Source organism: Prionailurus bengalensis, chromosome A3 (assembly GCF_016509475.1).
Source record: "Prionailurus bengalensis isolate Pbe53 chromosome A3, Fcat_Pben_1.1_paternal_pri, whole genome shotgun sequence".
NCBI lineage: Eukaryota > Metazoa > Chordata > Mammalia > Carnivora > Felidae > Prionailurus > Prionailurus bengalensis.
Window position 1 is genome coordinate 57,772,451 of NC_057354.1, and position 23,241 is coordinate 57,795,691.

Sequence of the window (23,241 nt, forward strand, 5' to 3'; positions counted from 1 at the left end):
TGAATACCCCTCCAGAGCTCTTCCTCTCCCTGCCCTTCTCAAAGAGATACTCAGCCCATGTTCAGGAAATGTAAACGTTGAATACTTGCAAAGCAGCATATAATACAGTTAAAATATAGTTAAAAAGAAAGTGTATCAAAAACAGGGAAGAGATTATTATAAATTCCTTGTTGTGATATCCCATGTACGTACTTGCTGTAGAAAGAGCCCAAATTAGTCTCCATGCTGTCAAGTAGCTAATGCAAAGAGGTAAATAAAATCAGTTCCAAAATGCCCTGTGTCCATCCACCAAACAAATGTCTGTAAGTCTAGGTGGGTGGGGAAGCAGGATTAAAGGCACATCTATTCCTGAAGGCGAGGGTGGAGAAATACCCTTCAGAGGTGCTCATTACGAGAGGACTTGGAGTATCATCCACGTTTCAAAAAGCACAATGAGATGTTGCCATTTATTGAATTCTTCTCTGGTCCAAAGAGTCTTCTTCTACTTTTTGATTTGCACAAAAATACAAAGAGTTTGGTATGGTTTATTCTCACGTTACCTAAGGTAATTTTGGAGAAATTTTGGAGAAGTTGAGGAACTTACTCATAGTCACACAGCTGGTTGAGAGCAGAGGATAGATTGTTGATTCCAAATTAGGTGATGCTGACCAATCATTTATAGGGCATCCTTCTCACAGGCTTTTTTTTTTTTTACTAATTCAACGAAATCAGATGTCACCACAGAAAAGCACAATAGCCCACCAGCATAGGGAGAATCAGATTTAGCAAATAAAAATACAAGATTCGCAGCTAAATTTGAATTTCAGATCAATTTCATATGAAAATTCATTCTTGGAATTCAACTTTAACTGATGTCTTGTAATTTATCTGGTAACCTTAATCCAGGGAGTATAGATTCAGATTATAGGGTACATAGAAGGATGGGTAACTACAGATCCTTTAGGCAACCTTCCAGAAATATGATCTCTTTTCAAGCAAGGCTCAGTAAGGCATTGAGTGACAATGCAAAATTATACTTGCTGTCGAGGGTCTGGAGTGCAGTTTTCTTTTGTAGCTAAATCTGAAATCATACATGTTTTAAAGCGGCTCAGCTGAGGGTAAGATCTCCATCCACCTGTAAAATCTGAGCTCTGACAGGACTCCCAGCCTGAGAGGACACTGCTGAGTTCCGGATCCACTGATCAGCTCTGTGGCCCCTGAGGCTATGTGAACTCCTTCAAGGAGTGGTCTTGACTGCATACCTTGACATCACTTTTGTCAAAGGGTTCTGTCAAAATGCTTTACTAATTTCATAGAAATGTTACAACAAACCAATTTCTCAAATTAAAAAATAAAAATAGGGGGCGCCTGGGTGGCTCAGTCAGTTAAGCATCCAACTCTTGATTTCGGCTCAGGTCATGATCTCACAGTTTGTGAGATCGAGCCCCGCATTGGGCTCTGTGCTGACAGCTTGGAGCCTGCTTGGGATTCTTTGTCTCCCTCTCTCTCTCTACTGCTCCCCCCACTCTCTTTCTCTTTCTCTCTCTCTCTCAAAATAAATAAACAAACATTGTTTTAAGTTCAAAAATTGTAACTGGGGAATATAAAATATGCTGGTATGGTCATTGCAAAATTACTTACAATGATGGCTATTTAAACTCAACACAACTCAAATATACAACAATAACTAATTAGGCATGTCAGCTGTGGCACAACAGTGAAATAGAACTCTATGAATAGTTAAAATGTTAAAATTTAAGTGACATGTCAAATGTTTTTATTATGATGTTAAGTAGAAAAAAATGTATAAACCCTACACACTGTGCGAGCTCAGCTATATTAACAGAACATTTAAGTACAAGTTAAAAATTTTTTAAATACAAATTTACCCAAATGCTTAAAAGTCATTATCTTAGGATGATGGATTTGTGGATAATGCTCACTCTTTTCTTCTTTGATCTTTTCTGTTCTTCTGTAACTTTTAGAGTGAGAAAAAAATATTTCTAAGGAGAATAAAAATATATCAAAGCGACTTTAGAACTTCAAATACTGATTGTAATGGCAGTTGGGTAAGGGACCCCAATGGTATCCACAATATTGAGATGATAAAACTTAGCACCCATTAAAATAAAATATAATAACTTTTGGTAGGTTGGAAACAAGATTTGCTGCTAATATTCTGCTTGTGGGAATCGGAATGTTCTTCACGGTTACATGAAAATTTCGCTCTAATGCTTTTCGTTTGTTCAAAATGTAGAATATTGACAAGGAAAACGGGGCAGGAGAACAAGAAAGAGAGAGAAAGAGGGAAAAAAGAATAGTGAAAAGATCCTAGGCCTTATGGAGAAAGACCAGCAAAAGGAGAAAGGGAAGGAAATGTGGGGTGAAGAGAGGGGGAGCGAGGATAAAAATTTCGGGGCATTTTGCATCCACCCAGAATCAGGAAAATGGAAGTAAAGTTGCTAGATGAAACCTGAGGCCTGAACACCCTTGACATGTCCCCATTTCTCATGCCTCTGCTCCAGTGTCTGGCCCAGGGGCGTAATCCTGCCAGAAGGAATGCAGATCTAGGAAATCTGGTGCACCAGCACATCAAAGCAAGCGCTACTGCCCCTGGGTACTCAGGGAAGCCCAAGTGGATGTCTTCCTTGAGGGTTTGTTTGGCACAGGCATGTGGTACCTCACGTGCTTCCAGAACTTGGAATTCAGGGACCGTTTGTTGACCACATCATCTTCCTTCCACTTGATGGTACCTTGCATTTCCACGACGTGCTTGAGGGAATCTTGGAGCTCCCCAAACTGCATCCCTCCTGGCTTGCTCAGAGCCTCTAATTCTATAAGAATCACCTTGGAGTCGTTCTGGATGAGGGCACTGTGCAAGGCGATCTCCTGCTCATAGGCAAACTCCCTGCAGTGAGTGATTTCAGGAGTCAGGATAAAAATGTGCCGCCTACTCTTTCGTATGTTGGTTTCCACTGAGGTGGCTGCATCTGGGGATAAAAGACATGGATCAGATTTCCTGTTGATGCATTTTTAAGTCTAATGCTTTGATCATAAATGTTCTGAACTTTAAAAAACTGTTATTGTTATAGCCTGCCATGAGATTCTGACACTGATCAATTCTTCATTCAGGAAAGTGGGAATGAGCTTGGATGGACAACTTGTGTTCATCTTCTCCTTCTCACTGTCAGAACATCAGTCCCAAAGCCTTCTTCCTTCCCAGGTAGAGGGGTCCTAACTAAAACAGAGTCCTTGGAGTTAAATGGGAATGTAGAGGGGCGCCTGGGTGGTGCAGTCGGTTAAGCGTCCGACTTCAACCAGGTCACGATCTCGCGGTCCGTGAGTTCCAGCCCCGCGTCAGGCTCAGGGCTGATGGCTCAGAGCCTGGAGCCTGTTTCCGATTCTGTGTCTCCCTCTCTCTCTGACCCTCCCCCGTTCATGCTCTGTCTCTCTCTGTTCCCAAAAATAAATAAAACGTTGAAAAAAAAATTTTTTTTAATGGGAATGTAGAGATATTTAGCAAGAGACTTAGAATTCAAGTTCATTAACTACATGTTGCCCTCTTCGAATATTAGCTTATGTGTTTAATAGGGCTTAGAACTTTAACTCTTAGGAACCCTTGCTTCTCTGAACTGATTCAAGCCTCTAGGGGAGTCCTGGATTCATGTCTTTCCCCAAGATCTCTGTTTTAGAAGCTGATTTGATCCAGACTAGAAAAATCTTAAGGAAGACCAGATCCCCTTATCAAGTTGGAGTTAATACAGCATCAGCTCCAAGATGATAGCAGGTAACTTCTGGACAGACTTAGAAAGAACATGTAAAATACTCAGCTCTCACTGCAAGGAGGTAACAGCACGATCAAAGAAGCTTAACCATGAATGAAACCACGCAAGATATTCCTAGAGGCTGGCAGCTGAAAGACTGCCAATTCATGTAGTGGGAACTAGGGAAATAAATGTTAAATACTGCCAGGTATAGACCTTATGTTGGTCAGGATCCCAACATAAAACTTGGCATACTCAAAGGACTGACTTAAGAGAGTTTAATCAAAGGTCAATTTATAAAAGATGTGGGCAGACCCAAGGGAAATCAATGAGAGATACCTCAGAACCCCCAACATTGGAAATAACACAGGAGGCATTACCACCCTCCAGGTACAAAGGGGAGGAAGCAGTTATGGAACCCTAATGAGTATGAAGGCAGCTATCAAGAGCCCTTGCTTTGGGAGAAAGGAGCCCAGCCACCCTGGCAACCTCACAAGATGCCTGCCTCTGACCTGCCCCCAGTGCTCCCTCTTGGCCAAACTCAGCGTGGAGCAGAAGGCAGGGGGTGTGATGGATTCCATAATGACCAGCCACCCAGGGCCATTGGATGGAGTGGGATGCAGAGTGGACTTGAAGGAGCAAACAGAAGATACCTAGGAGGGGAAGAAATATACTGATGCAGGCAGTCATGATCTTTTTCTAAGGGAAGAGTGAAGTTTGGCGTTGTTTTGTTAGATCTGATTTTATTTTGGTTGAAGTAAGGTCAGAAGACTTCCCCTTGAGGGAGGGGAAGTAGGAAGTCTTCTCACATGAAAACCAGCACAATGCAGGCTACACGAGCTTGAGCATCAGCGAGCTGTCTGGAGCGAGACGGAGCTACAAGTGAGGTCAATGGATCTCAGAAAGAAGAGATGAAGAGCTTGCAGCCAAGTGTAGCAGGTGCTGTGACATCACGAACAGATGGAATCCCTGCAGCTTCCTGTGCTGGTGTGTCACATGAAAAAGAACATTCGAGCACCATGACTTGCTCCTCTCGACTGGCCTGAGTAGCCAAAGGGAGAGTTGGAGGAGGGAGAAAGAATCCAGAGGAAACTTGGATTACATTTTCCTGAATTGTTCATTTTATAAGCCTCCCAAGCCATTATGGGGTGATTAACATTGCCCAAATAAATATTCCAGGACAAACCGGCTTCACCTTCCATGTATTCCTTTAAATCTATAGATGCTGAATCCCTCTTTTCAGTGGAAATGCCAGGTTAAGTTCACAGTCTACTAAGCATTTGCTTTATTGGAATTACCCTCATGATGTTCCTGCCTCATTCATATTCCACATGCTTCCTGGTCCCTGAGGAATTTGAGAAGGGCCTTAAGGAGGGTTCATGGGTACTTGACATAAATGTAGAGAGACAGGGAGAACCGCTTCTGAAATGCCAGAATTACTCTCAAAGGTACATGGAATTGACTACACTTGATGAAACAGAAGACAGCTCTAGTTGTCGTGAGAATATACATCTGCAAATGTTTCCCCTATACAAGGAAAATCATAAAGACTCTGAGGCCAATGCCTCTGGATATTAGAACAAAATTCTTTGTTTTGTGAGTCCTCTTTCAATTCTTCTAGAGAGAACTAAGAAATGTCAGTTACGTTAGTGGTGGATGTGGGAAGTAAGTAGGGGCAGTGCTTTGCTAAATCCACCCCGCAAAGACAGCTTACTGTGTCTTCACGTCACTGACACTCCTGCGAAAACGTCACGATCGGTTTGGCTATGGGGGCAGGAGGAGCAAAGAGTAAGCATCTCATTCTTCCAGAGCAATGCTTAAAAACCCTGGTTTTAAGGCATGGAATAATGATTACAATTCCCTATCCAACACAGGGAGAAGACCACCTATCTCTTAGGGTTCTGATGAATGTGAATTTCTGTCCTTAATGTATTTTTTTAAGTTTATTTTATTTTGAGAGGGAGGAGGGGCAGTGAGAGAAGGAGAAAGAATCTCAGTCTCTGTCCGGCGCATAGCCTGAGGCGGGATTGGATCCAGTGAAACATGGGCTCATGATGAGCCGAAATCAAGAGTTGGTCCTTTCACTGACTGAGCCACACAGGCGCCCCTGTCCTTGATGTATTTTGACAGCTTTACCTTCTCCAGGTAGCATATCTCTCCCGTAAATGCATAAGTTATAACCACATTTATTTTCCAGAACATCAGGCAGAATCTGGTAAACAAAATATCCCACAGCACTGGCCCTCTCAGGACTATTTGTATAGTTCCGCGGATAGATAACGTAAGCATCGTAGATCTTTCCATCTGAAAATGAGACCAAGAAAAGCAACTTTATTACTTGGTTCTCCAAATTTGACTCTCACTAGACATTCTTCACTCGATTTTATGGTTGGTGGTGATTGCATCCCACCCCCCAAAATATTCTGGAATCCAGAGATGGTGAGGACAATCTACTGCTACAGAAAGTCATCAGAAAATCAATCTAATCCTAAAGTTCACCTCTTCACTGTCTCACACTGAATGAGAGGGAATAGGCAAGAGCCCGTCCAGTTTAGCTCATCACATCATATTGTCAAGTGTGAGTAATAATTTATTGAGAAATATTTATAGTCATGGATAACGAGTTCTGCTGTTTGGGGCAGATCTCAATTTTATCTTTTGTTTTCTCCGTGCTTACCCAAGGAAACGGAAATGCTCAAGTAGAATTTTTTAAAGGATCTGCATTTCCCACAAATCTAATAATTAGCCCGAATTGAGAGGACCATAGGGAAAATGTAAAATATATCTTCATTCAAAGGAAAGAATGGTGTTCTTGTTTAGCGGGGCACAGTTGTATTCTTTCATGTGTCTACTTATGTGCATAGATAGGACTCTTTATGGAATGGGCTTTCTGGCAAAATACACCCGCATTCTGATGGCCCCTTCTAAACTGTTCACTTCTGGAAAACGGGAACAATTTTTTTAATGTTTTAAATTCCATGAAGTTTCACCAATACACATTTTCCAAACTGTTTAAACCACTCTGGGCTTGGGGCAGATTCTGTTATTTAGTAGGAACAGCAATCCTGTTGGGGAGGAAATCTGAGGTGTTGAGATGAATCTCAGAACCATGAGAAGCAACAAAAAAGGATAGAAAATGGCTACTAAGTGAACTGAAAAAAAAAAAAAAAAAGGTCTACTCTGAATACATTTATCAGCAAAATCTGGATTTAGTCGACAGCTGTTAAGAGATCAACAGACAAGTAACCATCAGCCATTATGGATCCTTTCCTTTTGAAGAAAAATTTGAAACTCGCCACTTACCATTCCTACTTTTGTAAGGTCTAGCTATGTCTCTCCAGAGCAGAATAAACTCAATCCAGAACACTTTTAGCATTATCACCATGATATTGATTAGCATTAACAAGATGCTAAATCCTGTCAGTATGTAGTAGGTACTTTGATCGTCAACTATTCAAAAGATAAAGGGAAGACAAAAATGATCACTATTGTTTCTAGAACAAGGTAAAATAAACAAATATATATGGATGCTGACCTCCATTGGGCATATGAGAGATTCATACAAAAGATGCTTCCCTGGAATTTTCATGGCTGCTTTAAGAATCAGTAAGTGAACATTTATGGAGCACCTACTCTGTGCAAGGCTAGGCATCGTAGGGGATTCTCAGAGCAAAAAAGGTGTCAAGGCCAATGTAAACTTAACTAAGATAGTAGGTAAAAGTGCGATTTTAGCTGGCAGAGGTTCTTAAGAGTGCTGGCTCCGTGCTGGACTGGGCAAGGAAGCCTTCCTGCAGGAGGAGGTCCCTGAAGAATACGTACGTTTTAGAGAACTTTAAAAAGAAAAAAGAAAAACGTATTCCTGGCTACCGTGGATGCTATGAGCCCGAGGGCAGAGATGTGGTGTGTGTGTGTGTTCTGAGGAACTGGAGTGATCCATTTTGGGGAGTTAGAGGCAGACACAGTAAGAAGTGTGTGTCAGGGCGAGGTTCTGACCAGACTTGAGATTCCTGTCAAGGTATTTTTTTTTGTCTTTACTGTAAAGGTCATGGGAGCCCTTGATGAGTCTTGAGTGGAGTGTTAACAACAAAAGTGGTTTATAAGCAAGATTCATCCGAACGTAGGGGAAGGTTTGTTTCTGTGGGAGAGGCTGTAGGAACTTAGAGTAAAATTGCTGGGAAGCTTCTGTAATACTTGGCAGTTAGAGGTATGGAGGGCTCAGACTCCTGTAAGAATGAGAAAGGAATGGATGCACTTGGTATTGGGGCATGAAAGAGAATGAATCAACAGATCTTGGGGTCTTACTGCATCTGGGGCTGGGGGCACAAGAAAGCAGGGAAGAAACAAGAACCTTGTAAGTCACTAAGGCATCACTGATGGAGAAGTCAAACTACTGGGGTTTTAGGTTCTACACGCCCCTTACTTTTCTCATGGTGGACATCATTTAGCCACCGTTGAACTGGGTCCTGTACTCACTTCTGCACAAGGTGCATATGCAAGATGGTTCCCATTTTCAAGGCCTAGTAACAGCTACATACACACTGAACACAAGAATTATACTTATTAATAGTATTCTTGGACGTTTTAGGTTTACTTCTCTCTTTGGAAGTAAGTATCTTCTTACAAATAGTGCCCCTGAAAGATGAACGTGAGAAGGACCTCACATAAGATTTGACTCTTAACAGTGTTCTCCCTGCATTTTCACGTGACGTCTCAAAGCATGGGTTCCTAGGCTTGCCATGGAAAATTTGCGACTTATCCATAGTCACAAATTCCTCCCTTGAAGGCTCATCGACCTGCTGAGCATCCAGCACCATGAAATGAAGAACGGCCAAGGTGAAGTGATTCAAAACCAGGGAGCAGAGGGTGTTGCTGAAAATTGGCAGAGAGTTTACTGACTGCACTGTCATTAGTGTAAATGATAGACACTCCCTAAGTAAGGCATTTCAACAGGATTGTCCACACCCTGCCCCAGTTCACTCTCTCTAAAGGTCCTACCTAGACACACTCTGGGAGTGTGGAGGTTTTGGTGAAGTAAGTGTGCATGTGACCAGCTGCTTTCAACAGGAAGAAAGAAGTTAACCAAGTCAGTAAAGGAAGTTGAAGTCCCATACCTTCCTGTTAATGTAATGATTAAACACCAAATACTTTCTGAAGGTGTTTATAAACAGGAAAGCACCGTCTAAGTTGGAATCCTGGCTCTAACTAGAATATTTGGTAATGTATTCAACCTCCATTTGCTTCTGTTTCCTTCGCTGCAAAATTGGATGATAGTAACAGTCTCTTCTTCATGGAATATTGATCAAATAAATGAGAAATTAAATGGAAAATAAGTAGACAGGTTCAAAGGAAACAATGAATAAATGTGTCCTACTATTCTTATGAGTATCGAATATTTATTTAATCACATTGAATAATATGGGAACATAAGCTTTTAGAGTTTTGGTTTTCTAAGCCTCAAGGCAGTGTTGTAATTTCTTTTATTCTGTGATTAGAAATAAAGGCATTCATTGTGACGAGCTACTGTAGCAACAGTTTTTGTTTAATTTACACAGTTGTCAAAACAGAGTGTATCCATGTTTTTTGTGTTTTTTTTTTTTTAGATTTTATTTTTAAGTAATTTCTATACCCAACATGGAGTTCAAACTCATGACCCCAAGATCAAGTGTCACACGCTCCACCAACTAAGCCAGCCAGGCCCCCCCGCCAGAGTGTAACCATGTGAATTTGAAGAAAAACAAGGGAAACGTAGAAAATACAAATAAACTAGAAGGAAAAAAGTCACCAAGTACATGTAACGTGAAAACAATTCCAATACACAGGTAATGAGAGAACATTCATAAAGTGACAATAAAGCTTCACATGGGGATAATGATGCAATGGCAGTGTCAGGGTGGAGACTGCAGTTTCCCCTTTCCTTGGGGAACCAATGTGCCCACTACCATCACAACATTACCCTAACATGACGTCTTGACATTGTCCATATGTCCTGGGGTGACTCAGTTATAACTGAGAAAGCTGGAGACCCACGGAACTCAATAGCACTCAAAATCATCCAGGGAAGTCATGATTCTGTTTGTTTGGTAAAAAACTTACAAATTGGTGGTTGAAGTCTACATTAAAACAAAAATCCGAAGCACCACCTCAGGCAGAGACTTAGCACGAACATATCAAATTGGTGGCCTCCGTTTTCATCGCTCCCGGTTTTTTTCCGTCAGGTTGTGCTTCTGTGTTTATCCAAATTAATCGGGGCTATATCCCACTTCGGGGTATAAACTGAGGGTTCAACTCTCCCTTTTGCTGTTTGCCAAACACATTAAATAACTTCCATGTCGTTGTACATGGAATTACAAGTGTAAAAATACCATATTTTTCTCCCCGCCCATTTACACCAGATTAAATGCATCATCTAACGAATAGGATGTCTTTGCCTGGAAATGTAAACAAGTGAGGAAATTGATAGGTTCTCAGGAAGGAAATGTTTGTAAAACTATTTTTGCTGACATCATTGCCTGTGGGGACACACCGACAGAGTGGAAGGAAGGAACAGACTGCCCCTGAGAGGAAGAGCGTGTCATCACTGACATTGATTAACAATGTCTGGGTCAGGTGATGATAAAAAGCACAATGACTCTTAGATGGTCTGTTTTGGACTCTTAAACAAATGTGTCCTCCTGTTACCTATACCCAAGACAGATCATTTGATCATTCTCTACATCCTGCCCCCATATGCCACTGATTATTTGTGAAAGGGAATGTTACATTTTAAAAGATTATATGTAGTGTCTGAATGTAATCTCTTGAAGAGTGGTCAGTTTCACATTTTTGTTATGACCATATTTTATTGCAGCAAATTATAATGAAGTCATTAAAGGCACGCTAGATTCAGATGAAACTATAGGAAAGTTACAAATAATCTGGCCTTTTCAAGTTACAGGGAAGGTTATTCAACCTGAGAAACATAAATGTAAACTGCTGTTTTGCGGTATAATTGAGCCTTATCGCTAGAGCAGTAGAAATGCACAAAAACAGTTTTCCTTGATAACTTTGGTGTGCATTCGCTTATTCGTTGGACCGATTTTTATTGGACACATGCTAGGTACCAAGCACTGCCCTACAGACTGAGCACACAAAGATGGGTGAGACGCCATCCCTGACCTCACAGAGGTCACAGTTATGTTCAGCAGACTCTCAAATTTTTATAAGTGTGATGAGTGTGGAGACAGGAATAGGGTCCTACAGAAATACCTGGAAGGAACATATACTCCAAACTGGCGGTCACGGAAGGCTCCCCGTAAAAGGCAGCACCTGAATCGCATGTTGAGTGACAGATACAATAAAGAAATGAGCCGAGCTACCAGACTTCCATTGAGTCTCACCTATATTTAGACTGGTGGTTACTAGAGGTGGAGGGGGAAGAAGTGCGAGAAATGTGTTTTGGTTTCTTTCCTCTTCTTCTTCTTCCTTTTTTTTTTTTTTTAGTTTAAATAAATTAAATTTTGGGGGTGCCCGGGTAGCTCAGTTGGTTAAGCATCTGAGTCTTGATTTCAGCTCAGGTCAGGTCATGACCTCGCAATTTGTGAGATTGAGCCCCACGTTGGGCTCCTTGCTGACAGTTTGGAGTCTGCTTGGGATTCTCTCCCCCCTCCCTCTCTCTCTCTCTGCTCCTCCCCTGCTCATGCACCTGTACCCACACACTCTCTCTCTCTCAAAAATAAACTTCAAAAAATAAAAACATAGATGAATTGGATTTTTAAAAAGACAGAAGAAGAAAGACATGTAGCCAAGCAGTGTATGTGGTGAGATAAATGATAGTCTATCTGTATAATTGAATACTAAGAAGCCATTAAAAATTGTATTGTAGACGAACATTTAATATCATGGGAAGACTTCTACTATACATTAAGTAATTATAAAACAAACAATAAAACCCTCTATGTAACTATAATAAAAACATGTTTATAATCAAAATATGTCTGAATAGAATTTATACGGCAGTACAAAGGCCTAAGAATAGCCAAGACGATCTTGATGAAAACAAAATTGGAAGACTCACTCTACCCAAAATCAGGGTTGATTATAAAGCTACGCTAAATGATACAGTATAGTATTAGCACACAAATAATTTCTTTTAAAGGGACAGAACACAGAGGTCCCACACTTTTTCTGGAAAGGACCAAAGAGTAAACACTTTAGGTTTTGCAAGTATAAATAAATAAATAAATAAGCAAATTTAATATTTTATAAAATTTAACAATGATGGCATGTGATGTCTTATTAAAAAGTAACATCTAAGATCTTCTTACTGGAGTGGACAGTAATTAAGTACTTTATCTTTTTATCCACTTTGCCAGCTTCACTAACAATTTCTTTGTGACAAAAAAAAATTATAGAAGAGAACATGTTTATAACGTCATAAAAGTCATGCAACAAACAACATGTTCAGTTTACTCTTAGTGTGTTGTCTTTCGTATACAGTGAGACAGAGAGAGCTGATAAAATCGGGAGGATGGCCAAGGAAGCAGTTGGGTGTTAAAGAGGAACCAACAGGAGAAGGTAAGGGGTGGGGGAAGAGGAGGGGGAGGAGGGGAGGGGAGGGAGGGAGGAGGGAGAGAACAGAGAGGAGTAGGAAGGAGAGGAAAAGGAGGAGGGAGAAAAGGAAGAGGGGGAGGAAGGGAAGAGAGGGAGGGGGATAGAAGGAGAGGAAGGGGGCTGGAGGAAGGAAAGTAAGGATAGGAGGAGGAGGGAGAGGAGGAGAGGGAGGAGAAAGAAGAGGAGGAGGGAGGTTGGAGGAAGAGGAGGAGGGAGGTTAGAGGAGGGGGAAGAGGAGGGGGGCAGGAGGGAGAGGAGGAAGGGGGAAGTAAAACAGAAGAGAGGCAACTAGGGAAACCAGACTACAAATGGTCAGTGTTCTTAAGAGGAAAAACACAATTTATGAGACGGACCTCTTCATCTTGAGAGACTCCCCACGGAACCACATGCCAACACATTGTTCTCCAAGAAAGTGATTTCAGCTTACAGTTGATACAGCTAACTTGGGTGGCCAAAATCTCAGAAACACTCCTTACTTGGACTTCTCCGCTTTAGTCTTATGGTGTGCCGTGTCCAACCGTGCAAATTCAGAGCCAGGCAGTCATACTCCACAGATAAGTCTTCTTCTCTCACACGCTCTATTTTTAAAACGGTGCTCAGACAAGTCAACTCGTTGCTGGAACTAAGGAGGCAACCTGTTACCTTTAATGCTTGCTTTGCAGTTGCAAATTGTGTGGGAGGAGGAGGGGATGTTTTAACTTCAGTATAAAAATACCTTTGATTTTGCTCCCGGTCCTCGTGAATTCTTGGTTCTCCAAAGTTCTGAACTTTGCTTCCATTCACCTTCCACAGGATGCCGGCCATGATCTGAGAGCCTTTCCCAAAGCAAGCGGAGCAGGGTATGCTTGCTGGTTTTCCTAGATGAGAAGTGAAGAAACTCACCAATAACATTCAGTGCTGCCAGTGGTATTGCATTTAACGTGAAAAAAATCGTTGAATGCCTGGTGTGTGCCAGGAATTGATTCCATACCCCTTCCTCATCCTTAGTCCTTCTGTGTCCTTGCCTCCACCCACTTTGCTCACAGTTTGGAGGAAGCTCCACTCACACTCCCCTCTCACCTTCCATGGAAACTAAAAAGGTGACTAATTCTGGTTTCACCAATCAGACATTATAAGGTGGGGCTTCTTTTTACTATAGATTGGAATTTCTTTTTAGCGTCTTTCTTCCAAACCTTCCTCCTTTTACCAAATTCTCTTCATCTCTCTGTAAGTCACCTTGTTGGTAAAACTATATTTTGCCCGACCCAGCTACAATCCCAGCATTTAATCATTCAAGAGTGCTCTCCATTACTACTCCTTGTACTTGAGACTTCCTCTGCCCAGAACTGAAAGCGTGAGGGCTGCCCTCCTGCTTGGGACAGGCATTCATGCATCCCTTACTGAGCCCTTGGTTCTGGACTCAAGAATTCTGCATCTGAAGAGGGATGAGGGACGCAGAGAGTCTCAAAAGATGATAAGGGTAGACACAGATGATTAAAACACAAGGTATTCTACTGTTCTATAGAAAGCTTGACAAATGACATGGAAATGCAGAAGAAGAAGGCGTTCCAGTCTTCTCTGGACTGCTATGCTGCACACAGAAATGGTTTCTTTGGACCTCATTAGATGGAGGCTCTGGTGGTGCCCATGGTAGTAAGGAGGGCGGGATGGGGAATGCTATTTGAACTCAGTGTTGAGAGATGAGAAGGAGGAACAACATGGACAAAAGCAGGAAAGAATGTGGAAATGCTGTCAATCGGCGTAACAACTGTGAGGTGGTCAGTGTGGAGGGGACTCCAAGGCAGGTGGGGTTAATAGCTTCCGATGGGCCAGAATGTAGGTGAAGACTAGTTCATGAAGGGACTTGTTTTATGGACCAAGAACTTGAGTTATATCTAATTTCTAGTGGGAAACTAGTGAAGCCAGAGATGGGCAGAGTCAGAAAGCCTTGGTTCTCATCCTTCTATCACTCATTATCCATAACCTTGGGCACATCATTGATCCTACCTGAGCCTAAGTGTCCACAAGCATAAATTGGAAACAATATCTACCTCCCGGAGAGAAGTAAGAATGAAATAAGATAGTCTGAACTGCAGTACAAATGTAAGTGCTGGGTATTCCTAATATTAACAAGTGCCCGGTGGATGTTTCTACATGTAACGTTTCATTTAATCCCCAAGATCCATCGTGTTAACTGCATGACCCATACTTGGAGAATCCAGACCAAGCGTCATATGGAAGGATTCTACAGGTAACATTTACAGCAGTCTTCAAGTTTTCTTACCAATTTCCACTTCTTTTATTTCATTTTGTGGAGGGGCTATAATTACTGGAAACAAAGAAAAGCCTTCCTCATCTTAAATCAAAGACAAAGAAAATATAAATATTAGGATAGCATTGGGTGGTCATCAGTATAAAGCTTGTGTTTTCATATTACTATCTTATATCATAGCAATGTTTTTCAAATTTTTCTGACGATGACCCATGGCAACAAATACACACACACACAGACACACAGAGACACATAGACACAGGCACACACACACACACACACACACACACAAATGAAAAAGAAAACATTCAAGCAATACTTTCTCTTATGACTTATGATACTCTTTTATATTTCCTATTCTCTTTTATATCATTAAAACAAATATTAATTAATTAATCTAACACGTTAAATTAATTACATGGGTTGGCAATTGCTAGAAAACTACAATTCTACAGAAGAAGCACAACATTACAGGAAAGAAGCTTTCAAAAGTTGCATGAAATCCTAGCATATATAAGGTACTGAATAAATGCTTGTTGAATGAAAAAAAAAGGCCTATGAAAAAGATAAACATGTAAATCCACACTTCTGCTCAGAAATTTCCACCACTGTGGTCCATTCTGTAAGGAAATTCTAACTTCTGTGGCACTGATGCCTCGAGTCGGGGAAGGGGAGTCTTCTGAAATACTGCTACTTTCTGACGTTCCTTGATTCTCATTTATTTCAGGATCGTGTGATTAAGGACCCCCATGATCTGGTGTTTAATAGTGAGAGACACTAATAACAATGTGGTCTGATGGTGCTTATTTTATATGATAGAGCATCAAAAACCTCCAGACCTTGTCTTCACGATTGCTTTCCACTGAGAAAGCTTCCACACTGACTGGTGCTACTTCATCCTATATCTGTAGATCAAGTGATGCTAAAGAGACCGTGATTCCTTATAGATTTGACATGCTTGACTGTGAGGGATTTCCTCTGAATAGACTTTTATAGACTTAAACATTTGAAAACCAGCTTTTAGGATCAAATTAGCTACTTGAGGTCATTGATAATGTTGGACAAATTGCAAACCAGGATTATGTGAAATGGAATGGCATCACTTATGTCAAGGGGTTTTGAAATGGAGCCAGGAGGCCATTAAGGAGACGGGCCCATGTCCTTACTGGTGGAATCATGAACGTGTAACCTGACTAAACCACAAACATTCCAAGAGGAAGCCCAAACATCTGCAAGTTGGTACAATAAAAGACTTTGCTTGTGTGATAGCCTTAGGAACCAATGATATTCAGTGAAGATCAGCCTTCTGCTGCCAACATGCATCAAAATTCTTTGTAAACAATGTATAACAGGCATTCCCTCTTTGCTTTAAAAACCCCTGACTTTATGGGGCACCTGAGTGGCTCAGTGGGGTAAGCTCAAGGTCATGATCTCACGGTTCGTGAGTTCGAGCCCCATATCAGGTTCTGTGCTGACAGCTCAGAACCTGAAGCCTCCTTCGGATTCTCCCTCTCTCTCTGCCCCTCCCCAGCTCGCATCCTGCCTCTGTCTCTTTCAAAAATAAATAAACATTATTTTTTTAAAAACCCTGACTTTTGTTCCCTAGTGGGACACTATGTGGGTTCTACCCAAATCTGAGTACCTCAAATTTACAATTCTTTGATCCCGGATAAACACTCTTGCTTACTCACTGCCTCCTAACAATTTTAGGTTGACAATTAAAAACCACCCAGCAGTATCTCTATAGTCCTTTGTAGCACTTCTACACTTCTAATCTAGTTAGTTATATTAGAGATTAAACAGATTTTTTTTCTATTTACAGAGCCTCTGACAACAAACTAGGAGAAGAAGAGTTAATCTTGCTCTCCAAATACTTGTATTATCATACCAAAAATGTTTATTAAGTTGGCATGCAGATCATGCTGTTTTCGAAAAGTGAAGTCATAGAGGAGAGAACCAGTCTGGCTTTAGATTAGTAACATAATCTCCCCCTAAAATTTCTTAAATCTTGATCGTGCATTTAGAAAAGCTCTTTGTGCTATTGTAGAGAATGTGCAAGATAACATGAAGCTGGAGGGCATCTTAGGGACCATGAAGCATAGTAGCTCCCCCGTATCCCCGGGTTCACTTTTCAGGGTTTCAGTTACCCATGGTCCACCTCTGTCCAAAAGGTTTAAATTGAAAATTCCAGAAATAAACAACGCATAAATTTTAGCTTGCTCACTGTGCTGAGTATCACGAGAAAATCTCACAATGCCCCACTCTGTCCCACCCAGGAAGTGAATTGTCCCTTTTCCAGCAGATCCACATGATATCTGCCACATGCCCATTAGTCACTTAGTAGCTGTCGTGGTTATGAGATTGGCTGTCATGGTATGACACTGCTTGTGTTCAAGTGGGCTTTATATTACTTAATAATACCCCCGAAGCACAAGAGCGATGATGGTGGCAATTCAGAAAAGTCAAAGAGAAGCATTAAGCACTTCCTTTAAGTGAAAAGGTGAAAATTCTCAACTTCACAAGGAAAGACAAAAAAATCATATGCTGAGTTTGACAAGATTTATGGTAACTTTTATTACAGTATATCATTGTAATGGCTCTATTTTATGACCACTTATTGTTGCTAATCTCTTGCCACATCTGATTTACAAATTAAACCATATCACAGGTATGTATGTATGTGTGAGAAAAAACATAGTATATATGAGGTTCTTCAGTACGATCCCTAGTTTCAGGCATCCACTGGGGGCTTTGGAATTACCCCTGCAGATAAGGGGGTCTTTAGTACAGGAAAATCAACAAGAAGGGCACAGTTTCTCCACATTATTTTTTTAAATAATCAATTTTGTTAAATTCAGTAGCTTACCGTTCACTGTGAGTGATCTGGTCGCTGTCACGCTATAATTGACTCCATTTTCACTGTGTATAAATTTACATGTATAATCACCTGTGTCCTTGCTAGTTGCACCGTCAATCAGCAAAAATGTCTTGTGTGTGTGATACCTTGGTCCTTGAAGAGCTTTACAATCCTGAAATTAAAAAAACAAAACAAAATAAAACAAAAACCTCCCTTCCATTTTCAGTAACTCTTCACTTGCAGCTATCCTGTGTAATTTTATCTATCTCCCCCAAATTTCCTTTTACCTTAAACCACTCAATAGGTGCCGTCCAATTGTACAAGTCAATCGTAGGACAATATATTTTGGAATTTGTTTCTGATCCAAGTGTTGTTGAATACATCAGATGATCTGGAATATTGCAATTTGGCTGTTTTTTATATATGGTGACGTTCACATAGCCAGTCTTATTGAAGGTAGGGCTACCAAAATAAGTCAAACGATTTTAAAAAGTTACTCAGCATTATGAAATAACCTCATCCCATTCTAACTTTTGCTGAATACTACTTTTGTTCTTCAAACAATTGAGGTACAATGGTTCTTTCCTTATTTAAAAGTATGTATTGAAGTCTAGAATTTTAAATACGTTTTGCGTTGCATTTGAGAGCCAACATAACCTCTGTGGTAGCCCTGAATATTTCCCTCACTATTTCTTTATACACTCTATCAGGTGCCATGCCAAGAACAGGATATTATAAAGATAGTTAGTGTTTATTGAGAGTTTACTATGCAGCATTCAAGGTGGTAACACTATATCAATTTATTCTCATAAGATGCTTTGAAGTGTGCTATATTATCATGTGTATTCTACAGATCAGGAAACAGAGGGACGGACAGAGAAGTAGTTGTTGGCATCACACAGCTAACTAGTGACAGAACACGAATTTGAAACGAAAACTGGTCTGACCTCAGAACCTAGGTGGCCAACCATACACACCCTGCATTCCGATGTAGTTCATTTGACATATTGTATGTACCAAACACAGGTCCAAGATCAAAACATTTAACAATATGTATGTAGGGTAAGTAATTTGCAGGCACACAATCTTACACAACCCTTTTCAGCTTACCTTTCAGGCTTAAGGGACTAGTAACTGCCTTATGGCACCCACCATAGGCCTCTTTGACGCTCAACATCTAGATTACTGGGTCTTTTTTCTGGTTTGTTCCAACCAAAGTGAATGATTGCTCTCAGTTCTCTTGGTCACTAGGCAAGCTAGGTCTTTTCCTAATTGGGCTACAAATTCATTCTTGCAATTCTGCCTCTATATAGTTCATAATCACCCAAACCCCAACCCAATGGTGTTCCTAGAAGGACTCTTCTATTCAAATTGCTTTATAAATTCAACTGTTCCAGAAAGGTCTAGAAAGGGAAGGACAGTGAGGACAGCTCAGACCATCAACTATCAAAGAAAAGGGAGCAAGCCCAAAGATTATGGGTGGCTGCCTGGTACCTTCTGATAATGCAAGTATAAATTCCAGAATCGTTGACTTTGGCTGGGAGAAACTTAAGACGTTCCCCTGAGGCAAGTACATGATTTCTTTTCTGGGTAGTGATACATTTGTTGGTTTTTGAGTAATACCAATCCACAGGGTATCGAGATCGTCCTTGCCTAGGACATCTCACGATTAAAGCCTCATTTTCCAGGCCCCAGGATGATTTGCCTGCCCAAAACAAAACAGAAACCATCAATATGATCCTGAAGTGATCATCATCTAAATCATTATAATTCCTATATTCTATGATGAAATTTAGAAGTGGGCTATTCTTTGTGACACTTTCACTGAGAAAGAACAAGTAAATGATTAAGATCTTTTATGAAAGGTTTTAATGGGTAGCACAGACGAATGAATTAACTTGGAGCTCAACCCCCTCACACTGGTCCCCGGGGAGAAGCAGCCACATCTACGTCTACAAAGCCTACGGCGGGACAGCAAATGCTTGCAGCACCTGCCGCGTGCAGGCAGCATGTTAAAGTTCGATGTATTTAAATACGTAAAACTAAAAGCATGCTGTATTCTGAAGAATTTGTCCCATTAGATTTGCAATAAAGAATGATCGAGGAGCATAAACGAGTTTTCCAGGTTCTGATTCAACTGGAGCAACCAGGAACAAGCGGTGTGAAACAAGGCAAATGTTTTGGGGATTACTTAATTTAAGATTTTAACAATTTTCACTGAAGAGCAATACTTACTAAACTTGGCTGCTGTGGAATGTACCAGAATTGTTGAAAGTGCCAAGGCCCAAAGTCGCATTGTCAGTTCTTCAATCCAGAGCAAGTGTTGGTAACTAACTGTTGAGATTATTCAAGGCGAATCCGTGACATGTGATGGTAAAGGTCTGTCTTAGGAGGTAGACGGTGACCCCTGAAATTTATAGCTGCAAAGCGGTTTCACTGTCTCAACTGAAACATAAATCATACAAAATCACAAGCAAAGTATTTATTGCCAAGATTTTTGCTATTTCAATACCCCCCCAGGTGAGTTAATCAATCAACAGCTATTTATTAGATATAAATATGTATCACAGCAGGGTTTCAAGCATGAAACACTGCACTTATTCCTACTGAACCTTAGGGTAATGTGGGCCTTACACGGGTCACGCTGTTTCATAGTATCATGAGAATGTACTGGAAGAAGCTGAATTAGGAGGAAAGAAAACTAGTTTCCATTTTTTTTTTAAATTTTTTTCTCAACGTTTTTTTATTTATTTTTGGGACAGAGCGAGACAGAGCATGAATGGGGGAGGGGCAGAGAGAGAGGGAGACACAGAATCGGAAACAGGCTCCAGGCTCTGAGCCATCAGCCCAGAGCCTGACTCGGAGCTCGAACTCACGGACCGCGAGATCGTGACCTGGCTGAAGTCAGACGCTTAACCGACTGCGCCACCCAGGCGCCCCTAGTTTCCATTTTTGAAACAAATAAAAACTATAAAATTCCACAGACCCTAGAAAATACAATACTATAAGTGGTAACACAAAACCACACATTTCCACCCAGGCTGGGGCCTGCCTGCACACAGGCATGACCCACTTGTAGGCACACATGCAAAGAGTCATCACAAAGCAGTTAAAATTATAGGAAAGTGACAGGGAAAACATTAATCAAGTAATTGCCCTAAGGTCTACACCAAACCCTCAAAAATGCACCCCTGCCTCAGTTTGTCCCCAAGCTTCACCAAAGTTATTTCAAGAACAGTCAAAGGTCTGTGCAAAATAATTACATACTTTTCTTTTTTCTTTCCAGCAAGGGAATCATTTAATAGGTGGTTTTTTTCTTAAAAAGTCAGGGAAGGGAATTGAACTAATGGAAAAACTGACCAACAGATCAACTGACACAACAGCCCTTAATACAATACTTCAAGGAAGCACATTTCCTGTAAACATCAATCTTTTCTTATTATGTGTATAGAAAAGTTGTTATTGTAAACTTTAGATAAGTAATTGATGCTTACCCAAAGTGAAGGACAGAAGGGAAGGGACTCCAAGTCAATGACTGAGCTAAGAACAGCTTCCACCTCTTCTGGCTCCTTCCTTGAAGAGTCCTCAGGTGCATGAATTCTCTCTTTTATTTTGAAGGGGAAGCAGCCAAAGACATCCTACCATTCCTCACTCCACCCACGATGAAATGTGATTTTTTAGCCAAAATCCATGACTTGTTCAAAAATACTGGTGCATCATGTACCAAGAATGTTTGTCCTTGTTACATAAATATTTAAACATAATGACAACATTGAGTAATCCCTTTAGAGGAAGTAATCCTATCATCTCCCCTTGGTTTGGCATCAGTTTCTCAAGCTAAGTAATGTTTGTCTTTAATTGACTTAATAATATTTTTAACCAATTTATTTATTTTGAGAGAGAGACCACGTGCGCTTGAGCAGGGAAGGGGCAGAGAGACAGAGACAGAGACAGAGACAGAGACAGAGAATCCCAAGCAGACTCCATGATGTCAGGGCAAAGCCGGATCTGGGGCTCCAGATCATGAACCTTGGGATCAGGACGTGAGCAGAAATCAAGAGTCAGAGGCTTAACGGACTGAGTCACCCACGTGCTTCTGTTGCCCTGGGACTACTCAGTTGATTCTAAATGATCTTGAAATCTTGGAGCCTTAAGTCTGCCTTTCCCAATATCCCTTGACACTTCATTTGGCAGACATTAGCTAAGCATGCTCATCCAGTTTGGAGAGCTTTGGTGCAGAGAGTTCCAAAAGCAAATGAGGGGAAGCAATGAGAAGTAAGCCAGACTTTATGGAGGTTTGTAAATGCTCTGCTTATGGTCCAGACTCATCCAAAAACAGATTCCAGCTTCTGGGCTCCTCACATGTAAGTCCCTCTAAGGATCTCAGTTTGGATGGAAAAGGGAAGTTTTTCTAAGGAGTTCAGGGACATAGAGATAAATTATGAGTAAGAAGGCTCCTCAAGGGGCCTGATAAAGAAGACCATAACCTTCAACCCTTGGGTTCCATGTAAAACAAATGTTAATTGCAAAATTAGATTTCAGCTACACGCAGCTGAAATGCTCTATTATGAGTAAATTCAACTCACTTTTAAAACCGACCACATCCCAGAAGCATTCAGGGATTAACTGCAGACCGGTGTCATAACATAACAATAGTTGAGCTCTCTCTAGAACTTGCTCTATGCCAAGATACCGTTCTAAGTGACTTAACATTTGTTAACTCCTTCACTGTCACAACACCCAAGAAGGCAGGTGCTATTATTATTACTATTCCTGATTTACAGATAAGGACACCGAGGCACAGAAGAGTTAAGCAACTTGGCCAAGTCACATGCTGCTAAGACACAGAACCCAAGCAGGTGGGCCTTAAAGACACCTAACCACTAGGTCACACTGCCAGTGGGTGAGCAAGGTGAGGAGGTGTTGCTAACAAAGAGTTCTAGTAGGTCTTCTTTACCCCACACTGTGGCTGGCAAAGCTCTTGCACAGGCTTGCCTACCTGCTTGGGGATACAGTCATAGTTTGGACATTGGCCACGTGCTCCGAGAGGAAGAAATGCAAAGTCCTGTCACGGCTGGGAGATTCACCCTGAGATGTTTCACGTAAATTCGGGGAATTGGGTCTGCTTATCTCTACCCTCCTTTTAGTTGTCCAGACTCTTATTATCAAGATCGTATGAGTTTCATACTGACACCACAGAATCAGGAGCAAGTGGGCTTGGAACAGTGCCCAGGGTGTGGTTAAACTCCAGATAGCATTTTGGTACATAAAATAGCATGAACTTGAAAGTTCTTATACATGAATATGAGCTTTTATTTTGCATACTAATATATGATTCAAAAAATTTTATTAACTGTAGGCGTTTTTCATGAGACCAGACCACATTTGCATTGGTTTCCTAGTTTCAAATAAGATTTCTTAGTTCAGGGGCACCTGGGTGGCTCAGTCAGTTGAGCGTCCAACTTCAGCTCAGGTCATGACCTCACGGTTGGTGAGTTCGAGCCCCACATTGGGCTTTGCGCTGACAGCTCAGAGCCTGGAACCTGCTTTAGATTCTGCGTCTCCCTCTCTCTCTCTCTGTCCCTCCCCTGCTTGTATTCTCTCACTCTCGTTCTCTCTGTCTCTCAAAAATAAATAAACATTAAAAAAAAATTTTTAAAGATTTCTTAGTTCAAAATAAGGTTTAGGGGCTCCTGGTGGCTCAGTCAGTTAAGCATCCAACTCTTGGTTTCAGCTCAGGTCATGATCTTGCAGTTTGTGAGTTTGAGCCCCACCTCAGGGCTGTGTTGGCAGCATGGAGC

At 41.1% G+C, this 23,241-nt stretch overlaps 1 protein-coding gene across 2 annotated transcripts in view; it reads right to left on the reverse strand.

Annotated features, from left to right (window-relative positions):
* Positions 1-1,453: 1,453 nt before the first annotated feature.
* The window catches only part of IL1RL1 (interleukin 1 receptor like 1), a 37,452-nt gene continuing 15,664 nt past the window's right edge, over positions 1,454-23,241 (reverse strand). Inside the window, exons 1-11 of one of the 2 annotated variants that reach the window (XM_043603061.1) lie at positions 20,935-22,935; positions 19,676-19,885; positions 18,935-19,145; positions 17,728-17,902; positions 17,450-17,612; positions 14,596-14,667; positions 13,048-13,189; positions 12,809-12,954; positions 7,047-7,193; positions 5,880-6,047; positions 1,454-2,969 (exon numbers count right to left, since the gene is read on the reverse strand). In XM_043603061.1, coding sequence (XP_043458996.1) covers positions 2,584-2,969; positions 5,880-6,047; positions 7,047-7,193; positions 12,809-12,954; positions 13,048-13,189; positions 14,596-14,667; positions 17,450-17,612; positions 17,728-17,902; positions 18,935-19,145; positions 19,676-19,736 — 1,671 coding nt within the window. In that variant the 5' untranslated portion in view covers positions 19,737-19,885; positions 20,935-22,935 and the 3' untranslated portion in view covers positions 1,454-2,583. Of the gene's footprint in view, positions 2,970-5,879; positions 6,048-7,046; positions 7,194-12,505; positions 12,955-13,047; positions 13,190-14,595; positions 14,668-17,449; positions 17,613-17,727; positions 17,903-18,934; positions 19,146-19,675; positions 19,886-20,934; positions 22,936-23,241 lie in introns of those variants that run through there. The other variant, XM_043603060.1, reaches the window with a different exon arrangement.